General features: G+C 41.4%; 1 protein-coding gene across 4 annotated transcripts in view; it reads right to left on the bottom strand.

Moving 5' to 3' along the window:
* Nucleotides 1–15,770, bottom strand: part of TPH2 (tryptophan hydroxylase 2) — an 85,221-nt gene extending 69,451 nt beyond the window's left edge. Inside the window, exons 1-6 of one of the 4 annotated variants that reach the window (XM_068935759.1) lie at nucleotides 15,531–15,770; nucleotides 12,425–12,577; nucleotides 9,693–9,876; nucleotides 9,486–9,586; nucleotides 6,038–6,105; nucleotides 153–349 (exon numbers count right to left, since the gene is read on the bottom strand). In XM_068935759.1, coding sequence (XP_068791860.1) covers nucleotides 153–349; nucleotides 6,038–6,105; nucleotides 9,486–9,586; nucleotides 9,693–9,876; nucleotides 12,425–12,577; nucleotides 15,531–15,626 — 799 coding nt within the window. In that variant the 5' untranslated portion in view covers nucleotides 15,627–15,770. Of the gene's footprint in view, nucleotides 1–152; nucleotides 350–6,037; nucleotides 6,106–9,485; nucleotides 9,587–9,692; nucleotides 9,877–12,424; nucleotides 12,578–14,253; nucleotides 14,331–14,942; nucleotides 15,032–15,530 lie in introns of those variants that run through there. The other 3 variants (XM_068935767.1, XM_068935790.1, XM_068935778.1) reach the window with 3 other exon arrangements.
* Between the last annotated feature and the right edge of the window lie 2,061 nt (nucleotides 15,771–17,831).

The following is a 17,831-nucleotide window of genomic DNA, read 5'->3' as shown; positions in this document are numbered from 1 at the left end:
CTCTTCCATGAAGAACATTAACAAAAAAATGATACTTCGGTCTAAATCAAAGCCCACTGGGAGTCCTTTTCTTCTGTGAGCTTTGTATTTCATACTAACAGAAAAGAGTGTTTTCATGAAACCCTATCTATTGATGAACTAAAATGTCTTACCTTTAAGAAAAATAGAGACATCTTCCAGCTGAGGCACATTATCCTCTCTATATCCACAATACTTGGTCAGCAGAGGAAAGTTTTTTAAATATTCACGACAAGCATGGGTGGGATAGAGTTTACTGAGTTCCCTAAATACCACCCCCCATGTTTTAACTTCTTCAGCAGTGTACTCCACTCTGGGAATGGGTTGACCACTGTAAAAAATAAAATACAAAAATACGTTTGAACATAACCAGATTCTAGACTGACCTTGGATGGCAAAATATCTGTAAAACGTGTTATTTAAATAAAGACAGATGAGCCTATTAAAAAGTGATTATTAAAAACTATTTAAAAAAATAACTATACAGTCCTTCTGTAGAATTTCCTCTTGATGATTTCTATGTTGTACTATTACATTTATTTCTTAAGAAATGAATTTATTTCTTATTAAAAAACATTATTTCTTAATTTTTGTACATATCATAGCAGAAAGATGGACTTCTTATTACTCTGATATAAAAACACTGTATGGTATATTTCTGCTTGTTACCACTCGTGCCTTTGTAAATAAGTAGCTCAAGATCCTGCTTCAGTCTAATGTGTATATTCAGTAAAACCATCAGTAGTCCTATGCATTCTTTAAATGCAAAATATTATTCACAGAGCATCATTACCTAGCATGTTACAAAGTGCATCTTAGATCATTACATAGCTGTTTAGAATGTGTGGATCCCATTAAAAATACGTGTTTATTGTTCAGACTCATGTTTACATTTGAAGATACGTTTAGAACCCCAGACCTACTCTATCAGGACTACATCATGAGGAAGCTCATCACACAGGCAACACCCTGTCCTATGCAAAACTAAGCCTCTGAATCCATCTTTCTAAACATCTCTTTACTCTCCACGATTCCTCTTCCTCCTTACACAGATGCATAGGAATTGCAAAGCAGACGACTTCCAGGGTGCCTCCTTGCCTGCTAATCTGCCTTTGACATCCAAGATTTGCCCTGAGTGGTTACAGTTAATTTAAAACTGACCGACTGTGTGAAGAGTGTGAAGGGGTCCTTCCCATTTGCACTGCCTTGAATTTAGCTGTATGGAATTTCCCATGCCATGGTCATGATCCATCATCTCACATAATGAATTATCCCTAGAAACTTTATAATCTTCCTCTAGATTTAACGTTCACAGCCTGTTGTATGTAATTTGTGAAATCTGTCTTCTCCTCAGGTATCCTTCTCTTTTCTCGGACCTTAACTAAGTACAGATTAACAAAGGGATTAACAGGATTCCCTTCCACCCCCTCTCTCCTGCTTCGCTGCTGTAGGGCTGGCAACTCTGACACTCCCAGCTCGGTGCTGCAGCTTCTTCCCCCAGCCCAGACACCAGGCTCAGTTGGCAGGGCTAAAACAGGGATATCGGGCCCAGGGGGAGCCCAGAGCAGCAGGGGAGTTGCAGCGCTGGTCTGTCACTGGGGGGTCTTCTTCCTGGGTATCACCCAGTTCATTATCCTGTCTCCATCATATGATGCAAAGAGAACAAACCCTCATATCACATGTAATTGCAGTCCCCACACGCATGTGAGAAGAGACTCTGCCCCACCTTAATTTTTGGTTGTCCCCTTATCTTTATTGAAAACTATTTAAACTCCTTGCCTTTCACTACATCAAAGTATTTTAATCCATGGCAGTACCTGACAGTCAAAGGCTACTTTGTATGAAGTACTCATGCTTGTTAAATATTCACTGAACATTCAATACATTAAATCATCTTGTTCCCCTTCAGCCACTCTTTTGCAGACATGACAAGAATTGCAACACATTTGTGAAGCATTTCTCACCAACAGAAGCCGCACCGGGTCCATCCGTGTTGTCTGGTGGGAGTCAAACCTTCATGTCTTGTATCTGTCTTCACCTTTACACTCTATCAACCTTAAGCTGCCTGACTGCTTGTGGAAAGTGTAACACAGCTATTTTAAATTGTTTTATACACTAGTGGACACCAGGCAGCTGTCCCATCCACATAGGGCTGCCAGAATACTGTGCAGTAGCCATATTCCTTTTCCCTGGACCTGACCTCTTCTATGGATACTGCCAGTACGCGTCAGCACAGGCCCAGCAATGCTGAAGAAAGCTGTGCACTGGTGGGAAAATTCAACTTACTTTTTAGCCTGTCACTACAGAGGTATAAACAAGACCTAGCATCTGAAGCTTGTTCGCTGTTACTCCAACAAACAGGTTCATAATGTAGTTATTGTTTAAATTAATTCATCTGGTACAGAAATAAGGTTCAATGGGCATGTATTTCTTAATAGAATTCATGCCTAGGAAAGTTGATCTTATTTCCAGCCCATCACGATACTGCTTTCTTTACCCAGAAGATCAAGATAGCCGGACTTGAGGGAGGGCCCACACCATTCTCACTCAGCTCTGCAAAACTCCATTTCCTCTTACTTAAAGTTAGACCCACCTTGCACTCAAACATCCAGTAATTCTCACGCATGGACAGCCTGCACAGCCATAGTTCTTTTGTGGCTGAATAAGATGACTCTACAGACTAACCTAACTTGAATTTTTATTTCGCCTTATTAAAATACAGTCTTTCCATTTTGCCACGGTCATGAACTATCAAGTCATATTATAAATTCCCTCTATAAACCTTGTATTTCTCTTCCTGCTTTAATCTCCACAACACTTTTGCAATCTCTAATCAGTCTCAAAGGACTAATTAGCAAGATTAACACATTTTCACTATCTTTAAGATAGAGGCTAAGTGAAGCAGGGAGGAACATTTATTTTTTGGTCCACTTATTTCATACAGCTGATTTTCATTGCTGTGCTTTATTAATATCTCCTTCCCTTTAACACCTAGCACCAGGAAATCCCTGATTCTCCCAGGTTCACGTCTCAGTGTTTTTCTCTCTCATTCCCTCTCCCTCCTACTGAGGCCTCTTTATGCTCAACCAAAGCAGAATGCCTACTGCTATAGAACAACAGGAATTTATAAAGGAAACACCAATCAATCAGGGATTTTTCCACTCAACAATTTTTGACAGAGCTAATTCGTTGTAGGCAAATCTCTTCGTTATTGTTTTAAGGAACTGAGCTTTTTTTAACATTGGAAAATGAAAAGGAGAAACACATCAAACCTCAGTTAATGACTAGGTAGGTCATTTAACCTAGGATGTGAGAAACAGAGGTTCAAGAGAATGCTCTCAATTTGGTCTCCAAGGGAAGCAGTTTTTGTAATATAGAATTGTTAGCTACACTGGGGTGAAGCGCTCTCAGCATTTCCTACCAAAGCTGTTCTTTTTTGTATAAATAAGTAAATAATCGTTAGGCCAGAGAAGAGAGTCTGACAAGACTGCAGTGTAGTGTCAGGACACCCAAATTAATTCTGAATTCACCAACATGGGTAGCAGACACAGTTTAGCTGTAGAAGCACAGAGTCCTCCACGAGATAATTTACCTTTCCTCCGTGCAGCTTAGACTGAGCCTCCAGGTTGCTGAGGGTGAAGGTCTCCCTGGGCTGTCTCCACAGAGCAGACAGACATATTTGGACAGAGATCGACTGCCCAGCAGATATGGCACTCAAGTAGGGTTAAGATAACTAGTTCTAACTTCAGCAGACCTGAGGAGTAAGAATGAGATGCTGCCACATCTAGGTAACTGCTACAGTTACTGGCCTATCAGCTCTTTTGTGGTCCCTAACTAAAAAGTATTTAAAGCATCTTGATTTCCCTCTTCTGATAATAAGGGAAAAAGTTCAAAAGCTTTTAAATGTTTGAAAGCATCAGGGGAACAAGGGAAATATTTTCTGAGCAGCTTTACTGAAGTAGAAGATCTGGCCATCAAATAACCCCTGTTTTAGCTTCTTTGATTTTTGTAATTTGCCTGCAGGGTTGCTGAGCCTCCAAGATCTAAACAAGCAAAGGAATTTTTCCTTCCCTTTGCTGTATCTGTTTTTCTGGGATTATACAGGATTACTCTAAGTGATTTTGTGAAAAGAGATTTTTCATTGATTCTGGGTCGGGAGGACTTTGTGGCAGAAGACCAGCAACTGCTTAGTGAGCCAGCAGCATGACCTCTCCAGTAGTTAGGCAGCTTAGCGGGTGAAGAGGGAGGTAGATGCTTCCAGCAACTTAGCAGCTGTGAAATACATGGCACTACTGTAACTGTTACAGGTAAATGGAATACGATCTGAGTTTACTGAAGGAGCTCTAGAAATCCACACAGTCTGCCCTCCTCCACAGGTATCTGCTTGACATTTTATACTACAATAAAAGCTAGTCTAGTCTAGAAGAACTAACTCTACAGCAAGTATAAGACTGAAAAAATACAATCTGTTAGGTTGAAAACAAACAAACAGAATGTCTGTGGCCATTTTTCAAATATAAGTGAATTTAGGACTTAACTAGTCAGCAGACAGAGCAAACCGCAGAACCTAGGAAACTTCAACAACAACCACCAGCCTGCCCCCTCCGGACAGAAGCTCCATGTGCTGGATGAATGTCAGGAGCACCCAGCTAAACAAATGCCACCACGGGGCAAAAGAAAGGGGAACCTACGCTAGCACTTAGCAATCTATTAGACTGGTAATAGCATAATGATATGAACAGACAACCGCAAAGGAAGAAGAAATTAGGATAATATGGTCACAATGCACAGCTTATCCTCCTGTCCCCGCAGCTTTCCACAGCCCAGGTATTAGCCTCATAATTTATAACAAAAAAGTAGAACCAAATAACCCTTAAAAATTGTTTTTGAATTGCTTCCTCCCAAGATATGCCTTTTATGAAGGCTGAAAGAATTGTTGTCTTTTATATTTTTTAAACAATGGAGGTAGAAATCTCAAATGAGAAAAATAAAGAATCTGAAAAAATATGCTAATATTGAAAAGAACATGAAATTAGTATGTTCTTTCCCTTGAGAATGAGGGCTTAAGCCTGTTTGTTACAAATAAGAGTATGACTGGAGTTAGTGGAATGCTTACGTGACAAGAAAATTACAACACAGTAGGTATTTGTAGGTAACGCAGACAGTTTCCTATATTTCAGGGATGGTAACAAATTCAAAATACTGGCTTGATCTGGAAAGATGAAATTCAATGAGAAAATACGTGCATTGTATTTGTGCTCAGGCACCAGCACCACTAACTACAGAGAAATCCACTGACTGAATTCTAAGAAGTTTAGAGCTGTGTTGGCAAAACTAATAAGAGGCATTTTGCAACATACAGCATATTAAGAAAATGAAAAGAAAACAATAATTCCCTTCCCTAGTGAGTTTGGCTAACTATAGCTTTCCTAGTTTGGGATCAAATCCCGGTATCCTGGGAGTTCTTTCTTAAAGTCAGTGATACTTCTCCTCATTAAAGAATGAACTAGAGTCAAATTAGAATTTCATGCTTCAGCAAGTTGAGACCCTGAAAGTATACTGGCCCTGTGGAAACTACCAAGGTATTGAAAAAACACACACACGTACGTGTGTGTGTGCGTGTGTGTGTGTTATATATGTATGTCATGGGGACAGCTAATTCTGCTAGGCCCTTTAGAATAAAGATCTGTAAACCACAATTTTACCATGATACAAACTCAAGGATTTTTCACAAACCACCACATATAAACAGGATCCAGGGTTTCCAGACTCTTTCAGAGTGCACAGCACACCCTAATGCCAAAGGAATCCCTTTAGCCATGGTCCATATTGAGGTTAGAACTGTAAGGGTCATCTACTCTCTTCAGTAACCAGAAATCATCCTAGCAGTAAAACTGGAAGTAATAATTATTCTTTGTCTTGGATTCAAATGTCGTTCTCCAACTTCATCCTACCGAATTAGACAGAGCAGGAATTCTAACTAGTCAGCAGCACAGGGAAGAATTATAACAGTACTTACTATTTATAGCTCATGGCAACATCCACAAAGTATTTTCGTCTCTGTCGATAGACATTGTCTTTAAATCCCTTAAGCAAGAAAGAAGAGATTAATTTATAATGAAGACAAAAAATCAGCCATAAGAACTATAAAATAAATCATTGAAGTGTTTATTTAGTGCCTAATAATATTGTATTCTGATTAACATCATCTACTGGACTGTAAGAGAAATTAAGTTAGTGCTTTTTCCCCCCACCAGGAGTATTTCACCCACAGGAGTATTCTCAAGACAGGCTAGTGCATAGGTACAGCCATTCATTCAGAAATTTTAAAAAAGGAAAAAAGGGAAAGCCATTCATCTCACTGAGATCTCGCCTGACCTGAATGGAGAGCAGTCACAAAGCAGAATAAGTGACATATCATTAATATATCTTTCATCACTAGAAAACACAAGTGCCCAAAGCTCAGAAACAACTCATTTTGAAGATGCTACTTTGACAGTTTCCATCTTAACCAACCCATCAGGGACTGAACCATCAGCCCTGTAAATATGTAAACATTGCTCCAATTTGAGTTACAGAGGCAAGGTTCTACCTCATGGGCTGTAACAGGCTCATGCCCTTTGCATATTAAGTACAAAGGAGCTGTACAACACATACACACACACACCAGTCACTTACAGCTCTGTCAGCTATTCAAAACTTAAACAAGATCTCTTCTATACCTATAAAAGATTTAGACACTTCAGGTTTTGGACTACAAAAGAGCTATGTATTATTTTCAAGATAGGACTGCCAACCTCCTGAAGATGAAAAAGGGTAAACAGTTAAGTTAAGTTCCACATTCAAAAGCCCAGAAAGTGCGTTTAAGTTTCCCTTACTCACAAATGGAAAATAAAACACATTTTCCCCTTACTGCTCACATGCACAAACACAAACCATCGAAGGGAATGAAAAGATAATGTCTTTTGACTCAAAAGGTTTGCATAAACCTTAGGAAATTCTGAGAAGCATTGTAACTGACCTGTAACAGAAGTTGCGCTGCTGGGGCAGACTAAGGGAGAGTATAAAAGGACTGCAGAAAACCTTCAAGCCTGCCCTCTCAAACTGGGCAGCAGTGGCCTTATAACATCCTGCAGATGCTAGATGACCTTTTTCCTTCCTTGGTATCCATCAGGCTACGGACTTGTTGTCCATACCTATAATGAGATCAGCTGCTTCATAATCTCTAGGTTCCTCAGGTATTTGCCTTACCTGACCCTGCATTTTTGTGGCCTGCTATAAAGGGAGCATAGCACTTCCCCTGTCAAACACTAAAAAGTCTAGAATGACAATGACAAGTTATAATGAATGCTGCCTACAGGTAAAAGCTTTTGGAAAGGCAAAAAGTTCCTGAAATTTGGGGAAGTCTCCTTGTTTGCTTAATAACTTTTGACATAAGCACTGAATTACTCAGCTGCAGACCATTTACTAGACCAAAAGGGATGGGAGACTTTGGGATGGGAGCACAGGTGATTTAAAAGTCTGTCTTATGCAACGAAATTGAGTCTGAAACCATTAACCGGTATGGAATGGGTTAGAAGTTAAGGTGGTACTAAGCCAAGGTGGTTCTATAATAAGATAATTCTTTGGCCCTCTGGCATCTACATATAACCACTAAGGAACAGAGCAAGCACCAAAACTGGGCTCTGGAAGACCAATCACAGTTTTTATAGCTTTTCCCCATCTTCAATACCTAGTAGGCTGCATAGGATAACAAATGGTGTGTAAATTATGTTTATTAGAGTTCCCCCAAGTGTAAAATATATATTCACATAATGCAAATGTCTTTTTCATTGTCTATAAAACTGAAGGCAGATTTTCAGCAGAGCACTCAAGTATTTAATGAAGGCACCAGCACAGAACATAAAACAGTATCAAATTGCCCATCACAATCATCAACTCAAGGCTAGAATGAGTTGCCATTAAGACTGAAATGTCACCGTTTGAACCAAATTACTGTTAATGGTTGAAGGTAATCAACAGTTTTCCTTTCTGAGAAAATGCTAGGTAAATCCTAGTTTGTCATCAAGAAGTCAGGATCCAGGCACGTGCTCCTCTAACTGTACGACCACACTGTGGGAAGGGCTCACATAAGCTAGAGATGGCTGGGAACCAAGCACAGCACCTATGTTTTTCAGGGCTGATATGGAGACAGGTGTCAGCAGGAACAGGGAAGCAGGGGTCCCAAGAGACATCATCATGGCCAGCATAAGATGTCAGTTTGCCTGTGTGTGCATGCGTGAGCATCTGTGCGTGAACCCCTGCCGCAGCAGCTACAGAAGCTGTGGAGCGGCTAGGACAGAAGGCAGTGGTTTGACTGCCATTTATGCACTGCACATAGAGCCCTAAATGCAGGGCCACCAGGAGTACTTGCCTCTCCTCAGCCAAGGGAGTAACCGGGAAGGAGTCTGCACAGGCATTGTCATATCATGGTACAACGTGGATACATCACTAGAGAGTCCCTTACGCTGAAGTGATCTTTCTGGAATCGGTTATAATCTCTTCAGGGCCATTTTTCACTGTCTTGGACAATACCAAAGAAAATATGCGTGACAAAAAACAAAGGAGACTATCACCTACAGCTGCAGTTTAATCTTTTTCTATTACAAGATAGTCATATGGTCAGGTGTCTTAGTTTACTGCCCACTTCCTTTCATCTGGAGGTTTCCTACAATACCAGTTTAAGCCAGCTTCTTTTACTTTGGAGTAGGAGTGAATACAATTAATTACCATTAGTAACTGTCATCATTCATCTGCCATCTAAAGATTCAAAGGTTATGCATTAACAGAGATAAGCCAAAAGAAAGTAAAAAAAAAAAAAAAAAAGAAAGAAAGAGAGAACAAGAAATTTATTTTTTGCCTTTTGCATTGAGTATTTTGGCAATACGGCAGTATACGGCTTGTGTGAAACACGCTCATCTCCTGTCACTGAAGTCAGGAAACAATGGCAGACACCCAGCCACCTGCTCCATTCATGCAGAATCGGGAACATGTTATACTGCTTTATTTTGTAATTATCTCTTGAGAGCCTAGGAAGTCTTCCCTCATTCTTTCTTCTCTGATACCTATATTGATAGCAATTTTTATCTCTACTTGTGACAGAACCTAAGGTCACATGGATCCAAATTCTTCAGAATCTGAAAGCTTCTATCAGCCAGCTAATTAAAAATAAATACATAAAAGCAGTACAAAAGGGGACAAAGTTGCTCAAGGGTGAGTAAGTTTTGCAGAGCACCTCCTTTTTTGTGTGTCCCATTACAGAAAAAAAAATAATTCACTGAAAACGTTCAAGAGAACTTATGAAAGTTTGCACCTTCGGAAAACCTTGTACTCAAAAAATACTCAAAATCAGTATCAACAAACTTATTATTTGACTGGCTAAATAATCTAAACAAGTTATCTACAATGCAATTTTAGGTTACGCTTACAGGGTGATCTGCATCCAGCTCAGATCCATACATCAAAACTCTCTGTGAGCATTTGTCTAATTCAGATATCTTCCTGGGAAACCAAGGGACACAGTCGAGATCTGTAGAAGACAGAATGTGAGCTGAATGTACTGAAGGATATTAGTGAGACACGCATGCAAAACGTTTGTCAAGTGTCTAAAGTGAGTGATGCAAAAGCAGCCTTGCCTTCCTCATCAGTCCAGATGTTTTCTGGTGGATTAAGAGATACGATGTTAGTTTGAAACTTGAGCAGCTGGATTAGTTCATTAAATTCTTTCTTACTACAGTCACAGTCCACAAAAATTTCTACTTCCGAGTTCCTTCGCTTGGATTTTCTTGATTCAATATGAACCATACTCACATGTTTCTCCTGTGGAAAGATGAAACAACGGATGAACAACAGACATTTCATCCAGAGCAGTAATATTGACGGTATGTTCCTCAGAAAAGTTTTCCTCAGTTATTAAAAGATGTTTTCACTAAAATTACTCGTATATACCTACTCAGTTAATTAGCGATGCTTAATAAAGACAAAAAAATTCTGTACATTGAGTGCAAAAATAACTTTCTTCACTAAGTAAATATAATAGTATTACCTGATAATTTAATTGTATTTACCAGAGCGAAGGACAATATTACATTATAATCGTTAAAAAGAAAAAAATTACTCTGCTATAAATGTGAAATGCAACTTTATTAGGCAATGTGGAAGATCATAATGTTAATTTAACTGAATTTTAATGTATTTAAGTAAACAGACACTATTAAAAATGTATTACTTTACTATCTTTTACAAACACTTGAGGGAGAAAATATTTCTGCGAGGATAATTATATTTCAGTCCTCATCTACCTTCCTTTCACTTATTCTGAATAACCAGAAGTGATAATAGTAATAAAATGAATATCTAGTTCAATTTATTATAATGACCCCACCAGAACTAAGTTACAGAACAAGCATGGATGTAACAATAGTTTTATCATGAAAACTTTCCTATGGGGTATCTCCCCCACCACAACTACTGGTCTCTTAAGAGTGTCATACAAGAGACAGCCACGATGCATTAAAGGTAACCTGATTTAGTGCTGTAAGTCTTGCTTTAAACAGGAAGTTGCACTAGATGCTTGCTTTCAACTAACGCTTCTATTGATTCTTCGGTATTACCTTTTTTCCTCCAGACACAAACCCGCTGTTACTTTTGACAACTTATCTCTTCACCTACTCAGCAATGCCAGTAGAATATTTTTGACTCCCCATATGAGGAGAAGTCTGTGCTTTTATTTCCACTTGCCTGCCATATTTTGTATAAACATCTGTTCCAGACGAAAGTCCCCTCTGGTATAGCCAACCAGCACTCTTTTACACCTCTGGATCTATGTAATACATAATTCTTCCACTGGCTGCCTCCATAACGTATGTATAAGGTAAATATCCTTAGCTAACCCATTCACATAACAAATTCACAGAAGAAAAGCTTTCCACTTTGTACATGCTATTTGTAGATTAAAAGACTGAAAAACAAGCAGAATCATTTTGATGACCTATCCTGCGAATAACGCAGGATGCCCCTACACGTTCTCAGCTGGCAAAGAGCTAACAATTTTTACATTCTCTTGGAAAGCAGGAAAAGTGGGTTTGATCTCCCCGAGGTTGAAGAGAGCACAAAAACCTACTCTACCCGTACAGTGCTTGAATTGCTGAGTCAATATATGAATCGGGGTGATAGCTCTGCAACACCCTCCAGCCATGTTTTAAAAGATCAGAGTAGATTATGTACTTGCTCCCCAAGAGGGAGGGTTTATGTGTAAGGCCAGGATTTCAAGGATGAACCCACGTGGGCGTTTAACCCAGAGCTCCAGTTAGACACTTAACCCTTGAAGAGAAGCAGCACTGCAAACACACCTCCTCCCGCAATTCCTATCAGCATATTTAAGCTTCCCCCCATTTCCAGCAAACATGCTGGTTCTTGGCAGTCTTCCTCCTAAAGGCCTGACTCGCTCCTTTCGCATGGCTAGGGAACCCAGGTACCTACATCAGCCTTAGGAATCTGGTCACAGTGCCAGCTCCTGGAAGTAGGAATAGTAACGGCCAGTGCCTCCACAAGGTTCGGCCTGACAGGTGGAACCCAAACCACTTCCTAACTTTCTCCTTGCTATATTGCACAGATTGAAAAGCCTAAGACTTTCATCATACCAGAATGCTTTAATTACCCTTGACATGCTTCTAAGCCCGCTCCAATTTATTAATAAGGTCCTCCAGTTCACATGCAATGATTGTTGAGTGCATACCTGACTGCATTTACAGGAATTACCAGCTTGCACCCAAACAGTATATCCAAAGGCACACAAAGTCCCCTGCCCTGCAACTAATAGCAGATAAGCAGCCTATAGCATTAGCAGCCTGACTGAAAATTACCAATTGCATGGGGACCTATATGTGAATTAACACTTTACAATTTACATTCTAATTACACATACAAAACCCTGACCCAGCAAAGCACTTATAGGTGTATTTAACTTTATGACCAAACACTATCTTTGGGCAAGGCTGCCGTCACGATCTGATTTTGAGCATCTAACTGTGATATTCTGAATTGCTCTCTGAAAATGCCTCCTCCCACGATGGTCGTACAGAGAACTTCAGCTCTAATTTAAGGCATTGAGAATCGCACTTTGGAAATCTAAAACGAATGGTATGAACATCAACATCATTGTTAAACTTGATTGCAGAAAACTGCTCCTGAGCCCAAAAAGCTTTGTTGAACGGTCCATAAAATTTGAAGTTACCCTCTATACAGAAATGAATAAAAATAACTGCACTCCATTCCTTCAGTCAAGGCCCATTAATTTAGACCAGCAAACAATCTGACCTCAATATCCTCCCTTAGTCCAGTCAGCGTAATGATTTGTAGGCTTTACCTGGAAGAGCCGGAGAGCTTTCACCAATCCACCAACTTCATTCTTCAAGGAAAACACCACAGCTGTCTTTCCACCTTCAGAAACGGATTCACTTTTACCATTTTCCTTATTCCCTTTCTTTTCCTCGTTCTTCCCAGAACTTGACCTGTTTAGCTACAAATAGATAAAGAATAGCATTATTTCAGATGAGAACGGGCATTTCTCAAAATTAAGTCGCTTTACACAGAGATTTTTGTCAGAAAATAGGTGAACAGAACTCATTCAGACTTTAAAAGGTAGTTCATTTACTTCAAACCAGTATCATAAGTCAAAGACAGCTGTTAAAAATGGTTGCGTTAAGAGATCCATCTACTAAAAAAGCACAAGAAAATACAGTATGAATGTATGAGATACAAATATTGACATTAACGACATTATTAAGGTTATGCTATTATTAGTAATAAACGTAGACTGAATGGATATGGTCTGAATCACTGCAAAACCACTAATTGAAGTGGTGCTATTCTCATTTGTACCAGCCAATTTACAATGATTTATACTGGTCTGTATTTTTGTATTATCTATTAAATTTAAGACATGAACTTTATGTTCTCTTGCTGTTAATGTTGCCACGCAATGTCATTTTTCCTGAGGAAATAAAACCTCTGTTGCTTATACAAATTAGGACAGAAATAAAAGCTTAGACTTCATCTCCCTTAGGAAATGAGCTGCCTGATGAACTCAAAAGAAAAAAAAAAAAGATCCCTGGTGAATCCTACAATGATCTCTCAATTTGGAGCATGAAGACTTTGTTTTATGCCAAATTTCAGGCAGCATTTTCCAAAAAAAAAAAAAAAAAAATGGAATTTTATCAGCTTAAGTCTTGTCGAGATGCCAACAGTACAGCGAGTCAGCCTTTACAGCCAGTTTTGGTATCACTGACCAAGATTTTCAAAAAAAAGCTGGCATTTTCCAATATCCAGGTTGAGACTCCTGGAGGACTAAAATCTCCAGTAAGGTGCTAACTGTTTTTTTGAAAAAAAGTATCACCATGATAAGGCACTAAAAAAATATACAAAAATAGAAATTAAGACTCACATACACCTATTTCACTTGGATTAAACTGTTCTTTGGCAAATTGTAAAGGAGCAACAAAAGGGGGGAAATAAAACAAACACCAAGAATGGTCTGAGTTTTTAAACAGGTCTCACAACACCTTATGAAAGCCAAGTTCAATCTCTAGTCTCATGCTTTCATTACAGATAGGAGTGCCAAGGCAGGTTATCCCACCTGCATAATGTCTGTGGACCTGTGACAATTCACTTCAGTGAAGTGTCTCCCAGTGCTTCTAAAACAGATTTTAAGAAATTTCATAAAGTATTCCATCACCCAGCAAAAAACTGGTAAGTCTTTAGCCTGATTCCTTTTCAAATTGGATCATCTGAAACAGATTTTTTTTTAAACAAACATCCCTAACAGTCAGTTAACGAAGTATTTAGGAACCACCCCCCCCACCCCAGTGCATCCAAACTGGCTTACATTTTTATTCTGTCTTAGTCCACCCTGAAATATCTCTCTCCTCTGAAGGAAGAGCCCACAGTTCTCAAGTCAGCTCCAACAGGACGCTGTGAGAGATTTTTTTTAAGGCACAGAATACAGCGAATTAAAAAGAGGACCAGCTGAAATGTGTCAGCTTATCAAAAGCTGCCCTGTAGATAAAGCTAGCCATGCTTAAACTAGTCACTTAGCATGCTAAAAAGTCTGTGGTCTCTTCTTAGACTACACAGAAACAATTTGGACAAATGATTATGTCTGTGGATGGCTATATGAAGGGCTTCAAACACCTTTACCTTTTAGTAACTGGGCTTATATGATTCTGCTTGGGAGGAGGTGTGCTTAGGGATGGGTTTGGGGACAGTTGTTTTTGTTAGCTTTAACTTCAATAACGTTTGGGATTTAGCTGAGTAAGTTTGCACTCATATCACGGACGCAACCTCCACGTGAGGTGAGTTCTTACAGCATCTGTGATATCTGTGTTTTCTCACTGCGTGGCTGCTTTCTGGAAGCTGTAGACAAAGAAGCGGGTAGTTAACTGAGTGTCCGGGAATCTCAATAGTCACCGACTCCTGGGGGAAGCGAGAGCGCTTGGCCCCTTGCGGCTTCCCTGATTTCATCCCTCCAGCAATACCTGGAGCGAGGACCGAAAGGCACTCGCAGGCATACGAAAACTGGATTAGCTAATTGTTACGAGCCCAGCAGGAGAGGCTGCGACATCGCAAGAATTCAAATCTTATCAGCCGTACTGGTTAGCACGCTTCACGATTAAATAATGATTAGCAGATGAACTTCCCTAATGATGATGAATTATCTGGAGCAAGCACGAGTACGCAGGAATGCAAGAGAGCTCAGTGAAGAGAAGTAACTCAAATATAGGCAGTAAATCAAATTTGTCCCATTTAGTTCAATGTCACCAACAGAAATAAAGCATGCTCAAGCAGGGCACCTATCACACGTTTAACTAACAAGGGCAGGTTCGCACCTGATATAAACCAGCATCTTCCGCTGAATCTACGCAAGTTATTTGAGCCTGCACCCGTTACAGATCCGGCACAAAATGTTCACGCTCGTAAACCCGTTAACGTTCAAACGGGAGGACGTTACGGGAGCTTGTGCTCGCTCCCCGTTACTAGGAGCGCTGCCCTCCTCGAACAACCTGAGCGGTAAGCGCGCACACGGTTAGCCTCACCGGAGTACCTGCTGCACCCTGACGGGCCCCTCACAGGGAACAGCTCCCACTCTCTAACGGCGTTTCCAGCCGGGAAACCGGGAGCTGGGTGTCCCTACAGCCCTGCTAGCTGCCGGACGCCAACCGCTCGGCCGTTAAAACGCCCGCCGGCACCAAGGCGGCGCGCGCCGCCCGCACAGCGCTCAGCCGCTTGGCCCCAGGCGCGCGTTAAGGCGGCGAAACCAGCACCACCCGCCGGCCCGGCCGTTTCGGGGAACGAAGCCACGTTTCGGGACGCTGGCGGCGCGGCCGGGGACCCTTGCGCTGGCCGAGCAGGCAGCGCCACCCGCCGGCGCCCCCGCGGCTCGGCTCGGCGCCCCGCTTCCCGCCCTGCCTACTCACGGCCGGGCCGCGGTGCTCCTCGGGCGGCGCCGAGTCCAGCGAGAAGCCCCTGCGCGCCCAGTACTTAGTGGCGAACATCATCATGGCGGGCTGCATGGGGGCCGGGCCGGGCAGGGCAGCGCTCTGCCAGCGCCGCCGGCTGCCGGCTCCTTTTTATACGCCCCCTGCGAGGACTGATGGAAACGTGATTAGGGCAGGCTCGTCTGCTGCTGACGAGCGCCCGAGGTCGCCGCTTACCTCAGCCGCCACCCGCAGGACGGGCAGCGCCTCACCCCCCCGCCCCGGGCAGCTCCCTTCGCCGCGGCCGCGCCGCCATTACCCGGCGCCACCCGAGGGGTTTGGGCGCCCAACGAGGTGCTGTGCACCCAGGGGCGCCAGGCTGCCCTCCGGCCCGGCCGCCTTCGCCACAGCCAGGGAAACGCCACCTCAGCTTGCCTCAACGTGCTGGCGGTTGGCCTTGGCGGTGCCCAGTTGCCGGTGCACCCACAGGGTGAGCGAGGCGCTGGGGCCCGAGGGGAGAAGTGGGCGCAGGGGGGACAATGAGAGGGCAGTGCCTCCCCTCAGCGAGGTGGCGATGGGGGGTGCCATTTCGGTGCCCTTCCCCCCTGCCCCCCCCCAAAAAAAAAAAAAAAATTTGGGGAAGAGCTTCCAGACAGAAAAGTTGTAGGGAAGATTTTTCCATGTCAGCTTTGATGTGAGAAATTCCTTCATGCAGAAACTTTTTTTTTTTTTGGTCCATTTTGTAAAAGAGTTCTTCTGTGAAAAGCGTGGGCTGGTTCTGAGGAGGAAGCATTAAGGGATAGGAAACATGTCTTTCAGTGTAAGACTTTAAATAAAGCTCATCTATTAAAGGTTGATAGTACTCTACTGAAAGAGACTCCATAATTGGAGAAGGCTCTTTAATCAAGGCAGCTACAGCTGCGGTTTCTACCTATGGGAGAGGAGGGCCAGGCTCTAATCATAATACACTTCTAACCACAACATCAGTAAAGCAATTAACCTTCTGTGAACGCAGAACAGGCCCGCAGGGTTCTTGGAGGTCTTTTCTATTTATATATGACAACTTTACTTGTCACTGAAATAGTCATGTCTCTGGGGTAAGGATGGTTTTTTTTTTCCCCCCTCCTTTTTCCAGTAGCACAAAGTAAGATAGGCTTACTACTTAATTCCCAACTAGTCTAAGCTTGGAAATCTTAAGCAAAAAGGTAATTGCTCAAACAACAGTTTGACCACAGTGTTAAAGTATTGTCTCAGTCTCAAAAACCTACTTGTGAAATTGTTTCAGGATTTCTTAATTTCTTTTATACTAACAAAGAGGCATTTTGTCACTTACCCTTGTCACTTTTTCTTCCTATTCTTTATTTTCTTCCCCGCTTTTCCCATTTTCCAAAGCTTTGCTATAACAAAAACCCTTTGAATAAATAAGTTACCTTATATAATAGCATAGAACTGAATATCGCAATTGGATTGGTAGGACTGTTGTAGTAAATCTCATTCAAGTACACTTATCTTTTTCTGTTCTAAAACACCAGCAGGGGGAAACTGTCACTGCTTCCCCTTCCAAATCACCACTGATGCTTTTTTCTGCAGCCTCCCTGGATAGGAGCAATCTAGCTGAATGTGACGACTGACATCAAAGCCGTAACGGGTACACATACAGATCACGTAGTCTGAGAGGAAAGTTAAAATCAGATCCAGTGAAGCTGGAACTGCACAAGGCAAGTAGCAGGACATATCATCACTCACAGCCCTCAATTTCATGTCACATGTCTAACTCTGAACTGCAGATCACCTCCATTCACAACCTCAATGTCTCCATAGCCTTTCTAGACTCAGCATCTTATAACCAGTATACCTACATCATCATGCAATTCTTTTTATTCTTACATAAGAGACCAATACTGAAGCTCAGCAAAAGATTTCAGACTGTTTCATAGCTCCCATTAACAGCATCAAGGAATTTTAATCATTTATCACAACAAGCAAAAAACAAAAGCTTCTAGTCTAAACCTGTCCTTGTCCATCAGGTGATTCCTTTCTTAAAATGGAAGGTCTGACTGGTTCGTAGTCACTTCAGAATTTGTGGGAGGCCTAAAGCCCTAAAGCTCCCTTTTAACCTCACTTTTCCAGAGTTTACCCATATGTAAAAAAAAAAAAATTAAAAAATTTTTTTAAAAATAGATTCTTCTGCTTGACAGTAAGAAAAAAAAATAGATTCTTCTGCTTGTTAGTTCTTCTACCTCCTCCTGTAATGCAAATCACTCGTTTTAGTAACGCTAAACACACAAAGTTCTACTTCAT

The sequence above is a fragment of the Struthio camelus genome, chromosome 1, assembly GCF_040807025.1.
Source record: "Struthio camelus isolate bStrCam1 chromosome 1, bStrCam1.hap1, whole genome shotgun sequence".
In the NCBI taxonomy this organism is placed as follows: domain Eukaryota; kingdom Metazoa; phylum Chordata; class Aves; order Struthioniformes; family Struthionidae; genus Struthio; species Struthio camelus.
This window is presented reverse-complemented; position numbering and strand designations above follow the sequence as displayed.